At 35.9% G+C, this 17,410-nt stretch overlaps 1 protein-coding gene across 1 annotated transcript in view; it reads right to left on the bottom strand.

Annotated features, from left to right (window-relative positions):
- The window catches only part of LOC150099301 (monocarboxylate transporter 10-like), a 33,104-nt gene that overhangs the window by 13,336 nt on the left and 2,358 nt on the right, over positions 1 to 17,410 (bottom strand). The window contains exon 2 of the mRNA XM_090403326.1: positions 6,644 to 7,055. Within this exon, the coding sequence (XP_090259452.1) occupies positions 6,644 to 7,055 (412 nt within the window). The remainder of the gene's footprint in view (positions 1 to 6,643; positions 7,056 to 17,410) is intronic.

Here is a 17,410-nt window from a genome sequence, read left to right as displayed (position 1 = left end):
TGTCCGATCATCCAGCACGTCATCAGCGGAGGATCTCGCAGTCAACCTGGAAAATGCTGAAGAGAAATCTATCAGCATTAGAACTGTGTGCAGAGAGTTGCATGCCTTAGGTTGCCATGGCAGAGCTGCTGCGAACAAGCCACATCACCCCCCCCCCTCAACCCCAAACGATACTCGGACTAGTGTCCTTAACACTGTTCCTGGGTCATAGATGATTGCAAAAAGGTTGTGTGGAGCGACGAATCACGTTTTCAAATGTTTCAGTCTGAAACATTTGAACCGTTCCCAGGAGATTACCCAGGGAACGGTTCCCCAGGATTGCATCCTTCCAACTGTCAAGTGTGGTGGAGGCTAGGTAATGGTACAGGGATGTTTCAGTTGGATGGAGCTTGGTCCATTGGTAGATGTGCCCAAATCATGAAGTCTGATGACTACATGACAACTTTATGCTTCGACGTAGTGCAAGTACTTCGACAGTAAAGTTTGCATGTTTCAGCATGACAGTACTCCATGCCATTCTGCACTGAGTGTTCAAGATGGATTTCCACAAAACAACATTGAAATGTTGGACTGGCCGGCTGAGAGTCCAGATGTCAACACCACTGAACATCTTTGCGAGGAAGGGAAGAATATGCCTGTTGCGATTTATCAGAAATTGGGTGAAAACATGCCCCTAAGGGTAGATAACGTCATTCAAGTCAAAGGTAGTCCCACTCGATGCTAGAAATATAATTAAGACAAGATTTTGATCACAATTAGGTGTACAAATATTTTGTCAACATGTGTGTGTGTGTGTGTAGCTAGTTAAACAGCCAGCTTCCATACTTCATAGTTAGTGAGCTCAAGCTAACAATGAATCAAAGCTTTCATAAGAGTAACATAACAACTCTTTCATAATTACCACCTAAACTCTTATTTATGTTTTATTATTTGTCATAGTATGAATTCCACTACTGATGCGTTTGAGATGTGCGGCATCTCAAAAAGATCATGGAGATACAGACTAGCCATTATTCATACAATACCTATCAAAATCTCTTAAAATGATTCACCAACGATCGACAATCGGCCTGTTACCGGAGGTTTTAGCTTATTCACTGAAATATCCTTAGCCCATACTTTTTCCAGTACAAGTGTAATATGGTACTTGTATAACCTTTTGTAAGTGGGAATCACATAAAAAATAATAATTATTATATATACATATGGAGGTGTCAAAATAATAATAATAATAATAATAATAATTTTTTTTTATTTCTTTTTAATGATATGATAATATTTTTATTGATCTTTACACATACAATAAACATCTTGAGTGACATTGCAACTTATAATTTCACAGAATTCAGCACAAAGTGCTACTTTTCTACATTGGATTTCAATTAAAATTTTTAAAAATACTTTTTTGCCTCTATATTATGTATTTACAACACATGTTCTTCTAATATTTACAGTAAAGATTATACAGAATTTTTGAATATAGAATAATAATAATAATAATAATAATAATAATAATAATAATAATAATAATAATAATAATAATAATAATAATAATAATAATTTATTATTTTTTTTATGTCTCAGATAAATTGCATGCATAGATGCTGTAATAATTAGATATATATATATAATATTTATAACACATTAGAATTGTGAATAACAGATACTTGCAAGTTAATAATTTTCTTCCTCGAAGCTTAGCAGAGCTTATCTGAGGAAGATAATAGATGATAGATGGTGGTGGTTTCATGGTTATGTTCTATACTTATACTGGTCACAAGCCAGGTGTTGATTTTACTGTTTGTTGGTACGTGCTTGGAAGACTTCGACTGCTATTACAGTTTAACTTTTTTTTGTGCAAATAGGGTTGGATTTAGACATGGTGTGTTTGTTTCACTGTGTTCTTGTAGTGATGGTTTTTGAGAGGGGGGTTTGTCATAGGTTTGTGTGTGGGGGGGAGAGAAACAGGAATTGTTCTCATTTTCATTCTCGCTATAATATTTATATAGCGCCTGTTTCAGCTCTCTGTATGATCCTAGGTTTCTGTTGTCGAACGGCAGTTTGTTTATCATGTCAGGTACGTAGAAGTTTCGGGTGGCTTTGCCGTCGTAATTGTTGTACTTATATGTTATGTAGTTTATTGACTGTGGTCTTGTTATTTGATATATTGTTCTGGTTACTCTATAGGTTGGGCTGTAGTAATGTTTTAACATGACTGTGTAGTGTCATAAGTATTTCACCTTAAATATTTTGTGTTTTGTCTGTGCTTCCTGCATAAGAGTGGGTTGTTCCCAGAATATCAGTTTTACCATTTTATCTTGCAACCATTGTAGCTATTAAGTCTGTAGTCTGTGCAGAATGCGTATGATGTGATTGCATATCTTAAAATGTTTTCACATAATGCTTTATAGATTAGTATTTTTATGTGGGTTGGGGCAATGTCTTTTAATCTGTATAGTTTGCTTGCTATTATCCTGAGTTTGTTGTGTAGGTAGTTTGTATGGCTATTCCAACTTTGATCATCATCGAAGTAAAGTCCAAGATAGCGTGTTGTTTTCACTTCTGTGATGGTTGTGATTTTAGGTTCTGCGCTTTGTGTATAGGAGGATGAGTGTTGAATAGTGAGATATTTAGTTTCTATGGGCAGGGTTTGGGGGTTTTTGAATACCTTTAGCTTTGTTTTTCCTGGGTTTATATATATATGCCGTTTTCGGTTAACCAGTTAGTGGTTGATGTCGTGTTGCATATTTGTGTAAGCGATATTTACATTGTTGTGAATGGATACTATGGCCGTGTCGTCTGCGTAATGGAAGATTTTACTTTTTAGGGGGGGGGGGGTTGGCTTATGTCGTGTGTGTATATGTTACATAGAATGGGAGATAGGACAGCTCCTTGTGGAACTCCACAGGTTACTTGTACCTCTTTGCTGTATGCTGATACTATACGTCTGGTGTGCTTTCTGTTTTTCGTGTTGCTTTAAACCACTGGAGTAGACGACCTCCAATTCCGATATGCGTTAGTTTCGTTAACAAGGTTTTGTGTGTTAGTGTGTCCAATGTTTTTGTTAGGTCAATGAATACCACTAATGTTATTCTGTTTTTATCCAATGCAGCGTTTATTAGGTCTGTGAAATCTTCCAGGAGTATTGCTGTTCCTTTATTTTTTTGAAAGCCATATTGTGTTTTGGGTATGATTTCAAATTTTTCAACGTATGTGGACAGTTTGCGATGCACGATGCGCTCCATGATTTGGCTGATTACAGACAACGTGGCGATGGGTCTGTAATTACTTATGTTTCTTTTTCCATGTTTGTGTATGGGTGTGATTAATGCAGTCTTGAGTGTTTCAGGTATGTGTCCCGTTTCGAAGATTTTATTTAACAGTTTTTGTATAACTGGAAGTAGGTTGGTTGAGTGTTTCTTGATGTCTTTTGGTCTGATTCCGTCTATCCCCGGTCCTTTTTAGGGTTAATTTGTTGAATTGCCAGTGATAGTTCTTCTTTTGTTACTGTGGGGAACTGCATCGATTGGGTTGCTCGTGGACCTAGTGGAGAATGTTCGTTTGCGTGAGGAAGGGTTGTTTCTTGTAGCTTTTGGACAGAGTTCACGAAGTGCTGATTAAAGTTCTTTGCCAACTGTTTGAGGGATTTGGGGTCGCAGGCAAAGCTGTGTTTTATTGTTTCTGAGCAGTGGTTCTGTGTATATTGTCCAGCATTTCATTAATCAGGTGCCAGGTTTTTTCCTTTATGTCATTCTGAGCTGTTGTTAATAATAATAATAATAATAATAATAATAATAATAATAATATACTTTGTCTAAAATGAAGTCAACGGACACCATAGTCCGTTGACTTCATGGCGCCCGCCTTAATAAGACGTAGCACCTGTTTTTGCTGAAATGGCTGCAGCAATTCTACAGGGACATACTTTCCCCAAGCATACAATAGCGATCAATGGGAATTTTGGACCATTCTTCCAGTAGGAATGTAATGAGGTCCTGGACTGTTATAGCTCGGACATTCCGTGACCTCACTAGATGCTCCAGTTCGTCCCACAGGCAGTAGGGTTCAGAACAGGGCTCTGTACTGAACTTTCCAGGGCTTTGTGGTGTCACTAATATCGAACTAGGAGAACTGTGTAAATATTCTGGACAGTGCAATGATTCCTACAGTGGTCATTTCCATAGAAAGGCCACAAAGTAGAACGCATTGCACTGTCCAGAATATTTACACAGTTCTCCTAGTTCGATATGCGTGACACCACAAAGAGAGGTCCGTGGCCAAACCAGGAAAAGACAGGACCATGTCATTACATCGCCACCTTCGAATTTCATTATTATCGGGGGTAACGCACTCTGGTATGAGAGATTCATCGTACATCCGCCACACCCACAACCGTCCATCTTCTCGATAGAGAGTATAGCGTGATTCGTCGCTCTATAACACAGCTTTCTCAGCTTCTACGTCCCACTGTACACGCTCTTTGCACCACTGAAGATGACGCTGCATTTTGGTTAGGGTAATATTGGGCTTGCATATTGCAGTCCTACAATGGCCTCGGTTCTAAATGCTTTTTTTTCTGTCGATTCATGTTCCAGTCGATGCCAGAACTTCGCATTCAACGTTACAGCTGACGCATTGTAAATTTTACATATTATCCTTCGTAGATTGGCCTGCAGCATGGCAACTTATCCGTCAGTTCTCTTTTCGTAGCCATTTCACCCGGACACAATTGTACTGACTTGGGTGGATCATATACCTCCAATTTATACCGGCTAGAAACACGTGCATGGCTCGTTACATAGCACGATGCACCTTGCACATGGGGGGGGGAGTTCGTTGACATCTTTTAGCACTGTATATTTTCAAATGCTTCAACCAACTGCTGCACAGGAAGTTCTGTTTGTTTTATTTCTACAAGTCTTCTCAGATGACGGTAATCTATCTATCTATATATATATATATATATGTGTGTGTGTGTGTGTGTGTGTGTGTGTGTGTGTGTGTGTGTGTGTGTGTGTGTGTGTGTGTGTGTGTGTGTGTGTGTGTGTGTGTGTGTGTGTGTGTGTGTGTGTGTGTGTGTGTGTAAATAAGTACATATACATATATATGTATATGTAAATAATCGTTCAGGCGCAAACTTAACTGTTTGCTTTTTGGGATTAGGAGTGAAAATGACCAAGTTTATAAAATTACTTGGTAACCCTAATATATATATATATATATATATATATATATATATATTCCGATCCATGCATGACCAAGCAATATATATATATATATTGCTTGGTCATGCATGGATCGGAACGCCTCTCATTAAATGCTTCAGTCAAAGTTGCTTCACACAGGAAGTTCTGTTTGTCCGTAAAAACTTTCTCATACGACTGCTCTCTCGTTCCTGATGGAATGTGTTAGGACCACAGTTACGCCTCTTAGAACAAGCAAAGTGAGTTACTTTCACACTGATTAAACACCTGGGATAGCTCACCTTTTAAGGAACTATTTAGCTCTGCTGTTTTTAAAATCATGGCTACCCCCAGACGGGCACCCAAAATAGGCTCTTTATTGTACCCCGAGATATCCTTTTGTTTTTCCTATCAACACTGTCGACGATTACTGACCAGCAGCATTCTTAAATAGTTGCCTTCAACAAAGAGTGACGCCGATGACCAAGTATTTTGCAATTACGCTGCATAAGTGACATTTACACGTACATAGATCTGCATAAAGTTTTCTAATTGAATAGCCTGTAGAAGCCTAGTTGGTTACGACGGCCCTGGCAATGATATTAGATGATCTTGAAGAAAGAGATATTTGAACACTGCTACTATTGACTGTTTATGGCCAATACTAGCAGAACCCATAGCGTTGCCTTGGCTATAAATAACCGAAGCAATTAATGCTACAAAGCATGTATACTGTCTCTGAATTATGCAATTCTTCTGACCAGTTTCTCTGTTTTTCGAGATGAAAAACCCTTGTTTCCTGATGTAAGAAAATCATTTCTCTCTACGTATCAAACTGGAAAGTTTGTCTTCACATAAAGTTCTTCGTGCCCTAGACGGGATTCGAAAAGGTCTCTTTAATCAAAAGGCATCGCCGAATCGACCATACTACGAACGCTCTGAGAACACTATAAGATTTGTCATATGAATAAGAGAAATGGAGAGACCATACTATACTATCATATTTGAAATTATGAGATACATTAACGCACTTGAATTCCACTTGAATTCAGGAAGGTTTTCACATTTTAACACTTTTTAAAATACATTTTATTCTGTGATCTGAATTTATTTTTTCTAAAGAATGCTTTGATTTTTCTATGATATAGCATAACTCTAGATAAACTTTTTCCATCCTATCAGAATGCCTCATTTTATGGAACTTTCTTCTCTTCCACTAAAAGAGTGATATTGTTTAAGGAAGAACCAATCGTGTTTATCAGTGAAGAATGCGATGAATAACATGCATGGGTTATTATTGACTAAAGTGGGTTCATCAGTTATTGATTTCTGCTGATATTTTATTTCGTAAATCGACACGCAAATATAGAGTAGAAACTGTATATTTGCGTGTCATTTTGTTTTGTCTATTTTAAAATAATGCGCAAAAGAAGGAAAAAAAAGTGTGCTTGTTTACTTACCTAAAAGCCAAGCTACAGAAAACTGAAAAGAAGACGGTGCCGCTGAAAGTCTTGAAGCAAGTCCTCCATCCATACTGATGCACTAAAAACTGAGCTAATGGCGTCATGATTAACGTTCCGAAACTACTTCCAGAGGTCACAATTCCTGAAGCTAGAGAAAGGTGATTTCTAAAATACAGGCTGCATATACACAGTGCTGGAGTTGCTGCAAGAGAAGTGCCAAAGCCAAAAAGAAGAGAATATGTCCAAAACAAGGCAGAAAAATGCTCTACTAAAGATGACAAAATCAAGCCCAGAGCAGCTATAACGCTTCCAATGACAGCGCAAATTCGGTGACCAAAATGCTCTGTGGTTAGACTGGCCAACGGACCAAACAGAAGAGACAGTCCGTATGATAAGGAACCAACCCATGCTGAAAGAAGAGAAATTAAAATTAAACTTTGCGTTATGTAAAATTCAAATATAATTTTACATTTAAGATAAATAAAATGTTGAAACTTTTCTTTGTTTTTTGCTTCTCTCATATCCTAATAGTACCATTTCCCAAAGATAAGATACAGAAGAACTCTATGTTTTGGTCTTTTCCTCCATCTTCTGTAATAGTTAGATAAAACGGCTCTTGAAATAACACAAACTTTTCTTCGCATGCCTCCACCGATTTCTTGTCAGAAGGAAGTCAGCAAAGTCTTCATTATTATACTAATAAATCTCATTATTTACATAGCATTCCTTCAGTGAACTAAAAACTTGTACTCCGGAATTAACAAATATTCTGTATCATCTACACAGGCTGTTGTTATCTGCATTTATCCAAAGACATATAAGCAAGTCTTTATTAATCTTGTAGGATTCCAAAGATTCACGCTTTCAGTTCAAAAACCAATGACCTAAACATTGATCTCGTCACCTGCTCAAGTGGGATGAAGACAATCAAGTGACTTTGAATACTAATGATGTTGAATGATTTGAATGCTTTGATGTTGACTTCACATCAGTTTCTTCAGTATCTCATAATGGAAAGCAATGTTCGTGTCCGAAAGGAAGTGTGTTTTTGCATAGCAGGACACTGAAGCAATTGATGTGAAGTCAATATCCTTTATATACAAGCCTAGTCGTGAAGCTTCAGGCACAAACTTTGCTCACACTTCGATAAAGAATTAAAGAAGAATATAATTTCTTGGCAAGTATAATTTACTGTATGGTGCAGGAAAAAAAAAACAGTACTGAACTTCGTCATCCACTTCAGTACACGCGCTATGAGATATGCCGTTCGACTGCTTGCACATTAATAGAAGAGCACGTGTAGAGTCTACACCATTACATTAGTTGTAGCAATGGTGCTGACGTTAGAAGAAAATACTTTTATTATTGAGCATTATTTCCGTTCATATGGAGGGGTAGAGCAAATGATCCAAGCTTATAAAATGTTTGTGAGTGGATTGTTCATTGTTTCCGTAAGCGATACCCAAGCAATCGTGTCAGGATTGCGTTAATCGAGAGGTTCCGATGCACTAAGATTATTCTGTCGCAATGTAAAGGGCATTTGGGAAGACCGCGAAATGCTAACACAAATGAGAATCACGGGTGTTTGCTAGGGCAAGTGTTACAGTTTCCAAACCCAGTCAACGCTGAACAGCGGTAAAAACTTAGGATACCGAAGCGATCACCACAGATAATCCTTAAGGATCTGGGTGCCTTTTCGCGTCATTCAGTTAGGTCAGTGTTGAACAGCAACATGCACTGCGGGAATACTGTGTGCATGCATGTTGAGAACCTTACAGGTTTCTTGGTTTCTCTAGAAACTTGGACAAATTCAGGTCTCTTGGACCATGAATTTGTCCAAGAGAAACTTCTTCGCAGAGAGAAGGTCACCGCTTGGTGTGCGATTTCTGGTCATGACATAATTGGTCCCTACTTGATTGAAGACGATTGCGTAACCGTGACCTGGAATAGCGGACGATACATCGAAAAAGTATTGGTTCCGTCACCCAGGATTTACATAGGATGTGTCGCGCAAAAAGCATTCCATTTCGTGCATAGGTATTCCAACAGGACGCAGCAACCTGTGACGTGGCTTTAGAGCCAATTTATCAGAACACTTTCCCGGGAGGCTCATTTCGAGGTTCCCACAATTCCAGTCCCTTCACGTCCTTCTACTCTCACATCGCTTAATGTCTTCGGTTGGGGTATGTTGAAAGAGTGGGTATTCCACTATCACCCGCCTTCAACCCCTGGCGAACTAAGGGAAAAAAATTACACACTATATCCAGTAGATGTCACAACGCTTGTTCTTCAAGATGACAGAGAACTTTCGCATCCACTACGAAACCTGTCTTGAAAGACAAGTGCCCATTTCGAGCACGTAATCTACCGTCGTTAATGCTTTATTCTACCAAAATTTCATCGATAGTTGTGAATGAACATATCATCATCCGTGTGAGTGTAAACATATGCTTCTTAGTTAAAAAAACCCGTTTACTCCATAACATATATCATTGTAGTTATTCAGTACTGTTTATTTTATTTTATTTTGCTCCATACTATACTTTGTAACCAAGTGAAAAAACTTCCTACTAGTTTGAATGTTATTAAAACAGTCTTATTGCTAGAAAGAAGGATAATAATGTTTCGATTTCCAATCCATCATTTTCTCTTGGGTCGACATTCACATCTAGCTGATCGTACCATGAGTATATATCACATCCTTAACCTATTCAGCCTACAAAAACTTGGTACTATTTTTCATTCAAAACACTACTTATCACATAGTTAACTCCTAACACTTTATTGACTACCATACTCACTGAAGAGACCTCAATAACGGTTGAAACCAGTTTTCCTCGAATCATGCAAATGCGCATGATTTGAGGAAACCTGTTTTCCTCGAATCATTCAAGAACACAAATTGCTCCCTCTAGTCAGCATCAGTATGCGGTTCAACCAAAAACTTACCGAACTAGCTTCTCATATACTATCGTCATCCCTTCCACGTCTTGGAATAGCCTTCTTCATATTATTCCTAATGAACACAATCCGCAGATTTTCAAGAAGCTTATTTATATCTTTCTTTTTTACTATTTGCCTATATATGAAGCTGTTGTGTTATAGGTTTTGCTTTTCTCCTTTGTGTAAAGTTAACATAAAAATTGCTTCAAAAAATATTTGATTTGACTCATGATTATATCAAAATGATAAATTTTCTCAGACGTTATGTCGTACGGCCATTTGCACATTTCCCACAACACTGACATTTCAAATGAACCATTAGCGTATATTTATTATTTTACAAAGATTATCCAGTTTCTTTTAATACAGTTGCAGTGGTTGAATAAGTATTTATTATTGCTTTCAATAGTACCTTGTAGTTTTACCATACAACATGACCATCATAAAGTGCCAGATACGATGATTGTTTCGAGTATGTTCGTCAGTTGACATTTGTGGGCGCGCGCGACGGTGGTGTCCACCTGCTTACTTCTATTTTAAAATAACAACAACAACAACAAATCTGTATATATGTTCATAAACAATTTTAGATTTCTCATTTCAGTATATAAAAACAATCTTATTTCAGTACATTAATGATTTTTGTTGAAATCAGTAAACGGAAATATTAAAAAATATAATCAAAATCATCATAAAAGTATGATTTTATAATTTTTTCACCCACCTTCCTGTAATTATGTAGAAACACAGGAACAAAAAAAAACCCTGCTTTATGTACTAAAATGTTTTTAATAGCTTCTGAGATATTTGAATTCGAAATTCTCTTAATCGATATACAACCCGCAATGTTTTTGAAGAGGTAATTGCATCATTCACTTAATATAGATCTCTCTGGTCATCGGGGGTAGCTAAGTTTCCTAGACCTAAAGGCCACATAAAACGTTTTTCAGATGTTCTCAAGCCGCAAGATATTTTTAAAAAAATAAAAATATATAATAATATTTACATTTAGATATTAAATATAAATATATATAGATATAGATATTATAGAATATAATATTTAGAATGATATGAGATTAAATATAAATATATGTAACCCTGTGGAAATTACGTTTGCATCCATAGCGTTATGCCATCCGAAGAAGGACCATTCTAAGTTCGATTACACTCACCCACCACAGGAATTTTTCTAAACTTTCCTTCCAAAAATTCGGATTTTTCGTCTCGTAAACTCCACAAAGTCGACTCTCGACCAAACTATTTCAGACATTCATGTGCTGCATAAGATTATGGTGCAGGAGGTTGCGGCACCTTGTCTGCCTCTCTTCACCGGATGCCATTCATATTTAGTGATAGTCTGGGGTCAGCTATCTTTGATTCACTATTGGCAGAGATTACAATCCTATCTAAAAGTTAAACAGGGCAAAAACGGCCGCGCATACTCCCATAAGGAATTAAAGACGTTAGCGGATTTATTTATATTTTATAAATATAGATACACAATCATTAGAAATGAATATTGCAATCTTGTATATTGTAAAACACGTGATTTTACATTCTACGCACTAAAATAAGCTAGGATTTAAGATGTAGCATATGCCTAACCTTATGTATTTATTTCCAACACTTATTTTCAGCAAACAGTCTAACTAAACACAGCGGTTTTCCACTGTGCACGATAGCATCAAACTTAATATCGGCAAGTAATTTGGTATATCACAGCCAATAAAGGGGGATATGCTATTAATGCTCAACACGGAATGAAACTCGTGAAGAAACTAAACGCTGATATCTTTAATATGTAAATGAAGACGTAAGGCTTTTTCAACTAAAAAAACTGATGTCTCTTTATTAGAATAAATTCTATAAAATTATTATGTTTATGACATAAGACTTTTGGAGAGTCGGTCTCATCGAGTGAATCCACATATTACTTCCTGCACCTTGTTTTAAATTCATTCACATTACTACACTTACCACTTCCAAAGGCAGGCCTTTCCAGTCACGCACCGTTATATGAGAGATAAAACCATTTCTCCTTTTCTAGACTAGATTCATTCTCAACTTCCACGAATGTCCTCTCTTCCTTTCCCCACCCTTCATAAAATGAAAAATTCCATCCACTACGGTACGATATTAATCATTGTTTGTCTTTTTGTTTTATTGTTCCATATAGAGTTAATTACACCTGTTATTTTTAAATATTTCGCAACTTTTAGGTTTATATATTTTTCACTTTCATATGTAATCATACATGTTAGAAGTTTTTTTTTCACTTGGTTAGAGACTATAAATTATTATTATTATTATTATTATTATTAGTGACACCTCCAAGGAGTCCGAAGACTCATCGTGGGAGGACACCTACAATTGTCTCAACTACTACACCGAACCTCTGCTACGAATCATCTCCATCAACGCCATCTACCGCCTACCTCCACCACTACCACAACTAGTATTTTTTGTCTGTAAATTGCATGTGTTCTGAAGGGCCGATTTGTCTGTATGCGGGATGAAAAACCCGAGTTTCCGGGAGAAAAAACTGCTACCTCCGTATGAGATCGTCTAACTCACCTTCGATTGAAATCGTCCAGATAAAGATTCCTCCCGTCGCGACGAGAACCGAACTTAGGCCTGTTCCAATCGAAGGGCGCAATATACCGCTGTTCTTCCAATTGCGCTACGGAGGCGCTAAATTATATATTTAGTTTAATCCTTTATCCAAGTGTAAGCAAACAAAGTTCGCGCTTGAAGTATCTTCAGGGCGGGGCAACTCGGGGCATTTGGATAAAGGATTAAACTAAATATATAATTTATAGTCTAACCAAGTGAGAAAAAAAACTTTCAACATTGTTCTCTAATCCAGAGTAATTTATTAATAAGGTGTGACACCTTTTGGCAACTCGTATAGGTAAATATGACTTCTGTATTGCTTCAACCTTGGTATCACCTCTGTGTCTGGCTCCCACTGAAGACACCTCGATAATGGTCAAAACCAGTCTGAGTAGTAACCCTTCCCATAATGCATAGCACTATACATGTCGGCAAGGAGATGTGCTTTGCATTATGGGATACTAAGGTGTCGTGACGTTCTATTTTCATGTTATGTTCTAAATCCGCCATCTTGCTAAAAGTCACTTTCATAAAATAAAGGAAAACTAATTGCAAATTAATCACTGATCTAAGGGTAGAGAAATTTCTATTATACTGCGCCACTCTATCCTTAGATAAGTCTATATGAATTAGTAAGATTAATTCAAAATTAGTTAGCAGTCTTTTCACTCATTCAGGCCGATGGTATTTATTTTCTTTCCTTCTGGGATTCCCGCTAGATCCGAATTTTTGTGAACGGTGCAGTAAAAAGAAATTCAGGCAAACACAATATTTAAATTAACAAACAAAACATTTAATATATGGTTATATAACAAAATACATGTATTCCACTCTTAAATATGATAACTCAGTCAAGCTAGTACATCAGGTCAAGTCATTCACAATAAATCAATCTTTCAAACTTTCACATACAATTTCACAGTTTCAGAATCACAAAGTTCCTATACTCAACTTATTACAATAGAAATTCTTATTTAAAACAGTTTCCTTGTGTCTCTCAGCTACACTCTACGATTAACTCATAACAGGCACTAACCACGGTAGATATCATTTCAATGTCTATAGTTTCAACTCTCAGCCTCGATGGTAAGCTACAGTTAATGTTACAAACAGCGCAACGGAACTAATACTTAAATCTTCATACACTGAAATAAACTAATGTGACTGTCCTTACCAGAAATAATCTTCAGTACTTCCAATATTTTGTGAGCACACTTTCAATTTGTATTTATCATACTTGCGAAACACATTTATAAAAATTCTCCAAGGTTATAACTAAGCCTTATTAATCGCGCTTCAAAACTCCAGATAAAAACTATAAGGTACATTAATTATTCTTATTTTTCATTCATCAACTAGTTTAACTCCGTACAATTCCTTTTTTCGTAGTATAGAAATAAGTCGTAATTGTAGACTGACTAGATTTATTCAGAATTCTTCTTTGAATGTTCAGTTCTCTAATTATCCGATTACGGCAATAATTTCCTTTATTACTACGGCTGACTTTGCTTTCAGCCAACTATAAGATTCACTTATGAAAAAAATATCTACTCAATTCTTCCCTAAGAACCTTTTAATTACATCTACTTCTTTAGTTTACTTCCTTGCTACCTTATAGTTCCAAAGTTCCGTTCCGACTCTCACTTACAACTACGTATCTCTTTTCTCTTCTCCTCTACAAACGCTTCCTTCACACGCGCTTGTTTATTTCCACGCGTCTCTATGACAACCGATAGACGTAAACATTCTCGGGAATGTTACATTAGGCTATACAAGTACATTGAGTTCATACATAACATTAAGCTTTCACAAAAAGAATAAATAGAGTATTTGCGTTTCAATAAATGCGTAGTTAAATTATAAATATAAGTTCTTACAATATTGACAAAACAATAAACAAAACAGCTTAATAATATTTAATACAGAATCTATTTACCATTAAAACATTTCTTTGATTAAGCAATTAAATATTTGACATAATTAAGGTAGTTATATGATATTAATTTATAATATATGTTATTTACGTCAAATAATATTTACAAATATAGTTCTTGTGACGGAAAGTCATGTTGGATTCTGAATCAAACAACATTTATTCTATTTTCTACATAATTAGAATCCAACAAAGGCTTACTCTTCCTTTGAAAAATTTTTCCTTAAAGAAAAAATTTTTCACTCTAAACCTTTAGGTGGTGGAATCAGAATTCTACTACTCCTTTTTTTTTTTTTTTTCTTAGGTTATACCTTGTTTGGATGAAACTCCGTCCTGTGTTTTCTACAACGCATGTACTATCTTCTACAACTTCTCGGTCTTTACCTTGATTCTTACTGTCATTACATTTGACTGTAGTATATCTTCTACTTTGGTAATTCATTCTTCTAGTGTTCCTTCTGCGATCATTCAAATCCTTGTAATTGTTTCCTCTCCTCATATCTTCAGTTCTAATATGCAAAACTGGTACCTTAGTCAAATTAATCTCAGCTGGCAATTGATTCTCAGTACAAATTTCTTGCTCAGAATCAGATACTTGAAGTTTTGATGTCAAGTCAGTGTCAAGTTGAATAACAGGCTGATCAAGTATAGTAGAGCTTAAATCAGTATTTTTCACAGTTTGTTTATCCACAGATGATTGCATTTCATCAGGTCGTTCTTCTTGATTAGGTACACAAAATCTTCTTGTTAGTTGCCTTGTTCCTGTGCACTCAGAGTTATTGTTTCTTTTAACACGTATTCTTCTATTCAATATGGATATTTGACCTGTGGAAAAGTCACAAGAGAAGTGATGTTTCTCCATAAAATTTGTTCCTAATATTATGTGAGCATTTAAGCTAGGAGAGAAAGGGACTATCAATAGATCTTGATATACACAGAGGTTGATGTCAGGTATATAAATTTGTGCACGAACTTTTTCATATGCTGTAGATCTCGAATTAGAAAGAGTGGAAATTCTTACAGGTCTCCATAAATTGGTGACATCCTTCCATAATCTATCTTTTAACTTTAGGAAATAATGCTTACTGATGATTGAGGCATTACAACCTGTGTCAAATAGAATGTTACAATTATGACCTTTGACACATCCTGTAACCTTCATCATTAACTCTCTTGATCTAGGGAAATTTTGAGCTTTATTATATGTTCTATGAGAAATATGTCCAAACTTAGAGTTCCTTCTGCTGTTAGAGTAGTTTCTTTTATTAAAGTAGCAATTCCTAGCGATGTGACCAATCTTGTTGCAATTAAAACATTTGGGAGGATCTCCATCATCTCTGAGAAATTTTCCCCTTGTCTGAGCTTGAGGATCAATGGGAATTTGCTGTCGAACATTCTCCAGGGCTTCCACTACTCTATCCAATTTAGCCAATATTGGTTTATTTTGCTTCTCAACCTCCAGTTTGACAACTTTACTAATATGTTCTGCTGTGGGATTGAAATTTTCTTGAAATCCTACAGTCATTTCTGTCAATTTTTTCATTACTTCATCTAATTTATTCTTCATTGGCTGTTGCAATTTTTCTACTTCCTGGTGAACAATGTCTTTTACTTCCTTGAATAATTTCTTGTTGGTTTGTTCTTTTGTGTCGGACATACAGTTTTGATCAATAGGATTCTCTCTAATGATTTTCCTTTCATCTTCTTTCTTTCTGCTCTCTTTTGAGGATTTATTTACTCCTATGGAACAATCAGTTGTTTCTACTATGTTTACAAGGCCAATATTAGATGAAAGGCAAAGGTCTCCAATCATCTGTTCCTTTTCCTTGACAGCTATAAGACATTCCTCTAGTGAGGTTATCTTCTTCTTATAGGCTGTCTCCCTCAGTTCTTGTCTGACACCTTGTCTAAATTGTTGATAAACTGCCCAATCCAAATGAGGTTTGTCTTCATTGGATACATTTAAACTTTCAGAGAGAGTTAGTAATCGATTGTAGAAGTCACCAACACATTCTTTGTCCTTTTGTATAATCCTCTGTAGTTTCCACAAATTTGGTCCAACACTCCTCCGTTTATAAAACTGAGATAGCAAGACTTCCTTAAATTTCTTGTATTCAAAAGTTTCCTTAAGTATAGGAGATGAAAAAAAATATGTCTTAGCTTTACCAGTTAGTTTGTTTCTAAGTAGCACCAACAATTGAAAGTCTGTCCAACCTGCTGTTTCTCTGAGTTTCTCAACATAAGTAAAAAAAATAATACATCATCAGAGTCTTCTCCTGAAAATTGGGGAATTACTTGTTGGGGATTCATACTTCTAAAAAATTCACTGTCTTCCATCTCTGAATTGGAAGTAACAGCCATAGTGAAAATTGCAGTATTAATTCAAATAATATAATCCTTTAATTTCAAAAAAACTTTATCTTTGCCTGATTTCTGATTACAACCAGTTCATTGTGATTTATTCAATTTACTTTCTAAATTTTCAAGGAGCAATTCCACAATTATTATTACCAAGCTAAATTCAATCTCTTAATTTACAGCTGTTAAATTACTTTTTATCAATTAAATCACATCCTGTCGACTGCGCCATTTGTCGTGACGTTCTATTTTCATGTTATGTTCTAAATCCGCCATCTTGCTAAAAGTCACTTTCATAAAATAAAGGAAAACTAATTGCAAATTAATCACTGATCTAAGGGTAGAGAAATTTCTATTATACTGCGCCACTCTATCCTTAGATAAGTCTATATGAATTAGTAAGATTAATTCAAAATTAGTTAGCAGTCTTTTCACTCATTCAGGCCGATGGTATTTATTTTCTTTCCTTCTGGGATTCCCGCTAGATCCGAATTTTTGTGAACGGTGCAGTAAAAAGAAATTCAGGCAAACACAATATTTAAATTAACAAACAAAACATTTAATATATGGTTATATAACAAAATACATGTATTCCACTCTTAAATATGATAACTCAGTCAAGCTAGTACATCAGGTCAAGTCATTCACAATAAATCAATCTTTCAAACTTTCACATACAATTTCACAGTTTCAGAATCACAAAGTTCCTATACTCAACTTATTACAATAGAAATTCTTATTTAAAACAGTTTCCTTGTGTCTCTCAGCTACACTCTACGATTAACTCATAACAGGCACTAACCACGGTAGATATCATTTCAATGTCTATAGTTTCAACTCTCAGCCTCGATGGTAAGCTACAGTTAATGTTACAAACAGCGCAACGGAACTAATACTTAAATCTTCATACACTGAAA

Source organism: Typopeltis vanoorti, chromosome 14 (assembly GCF_054136105.1).
Source record: "Typopeltis vanoorti isolate ZY-2024b chromosome 14, IOZ_Tvanoo_1.0, whole genome shotgun sequence".
NCBI lineage: Eukaryota > Metazoa > Arthropoda > Arachnida > Uropygi > Thelyphonidae > Typopeltis > Typopeltis vanoorti.
Note: the sequence above shows the minus strand (reverse complement) of the source record. Positions and strands in the feature narration are given on the sequence as shown.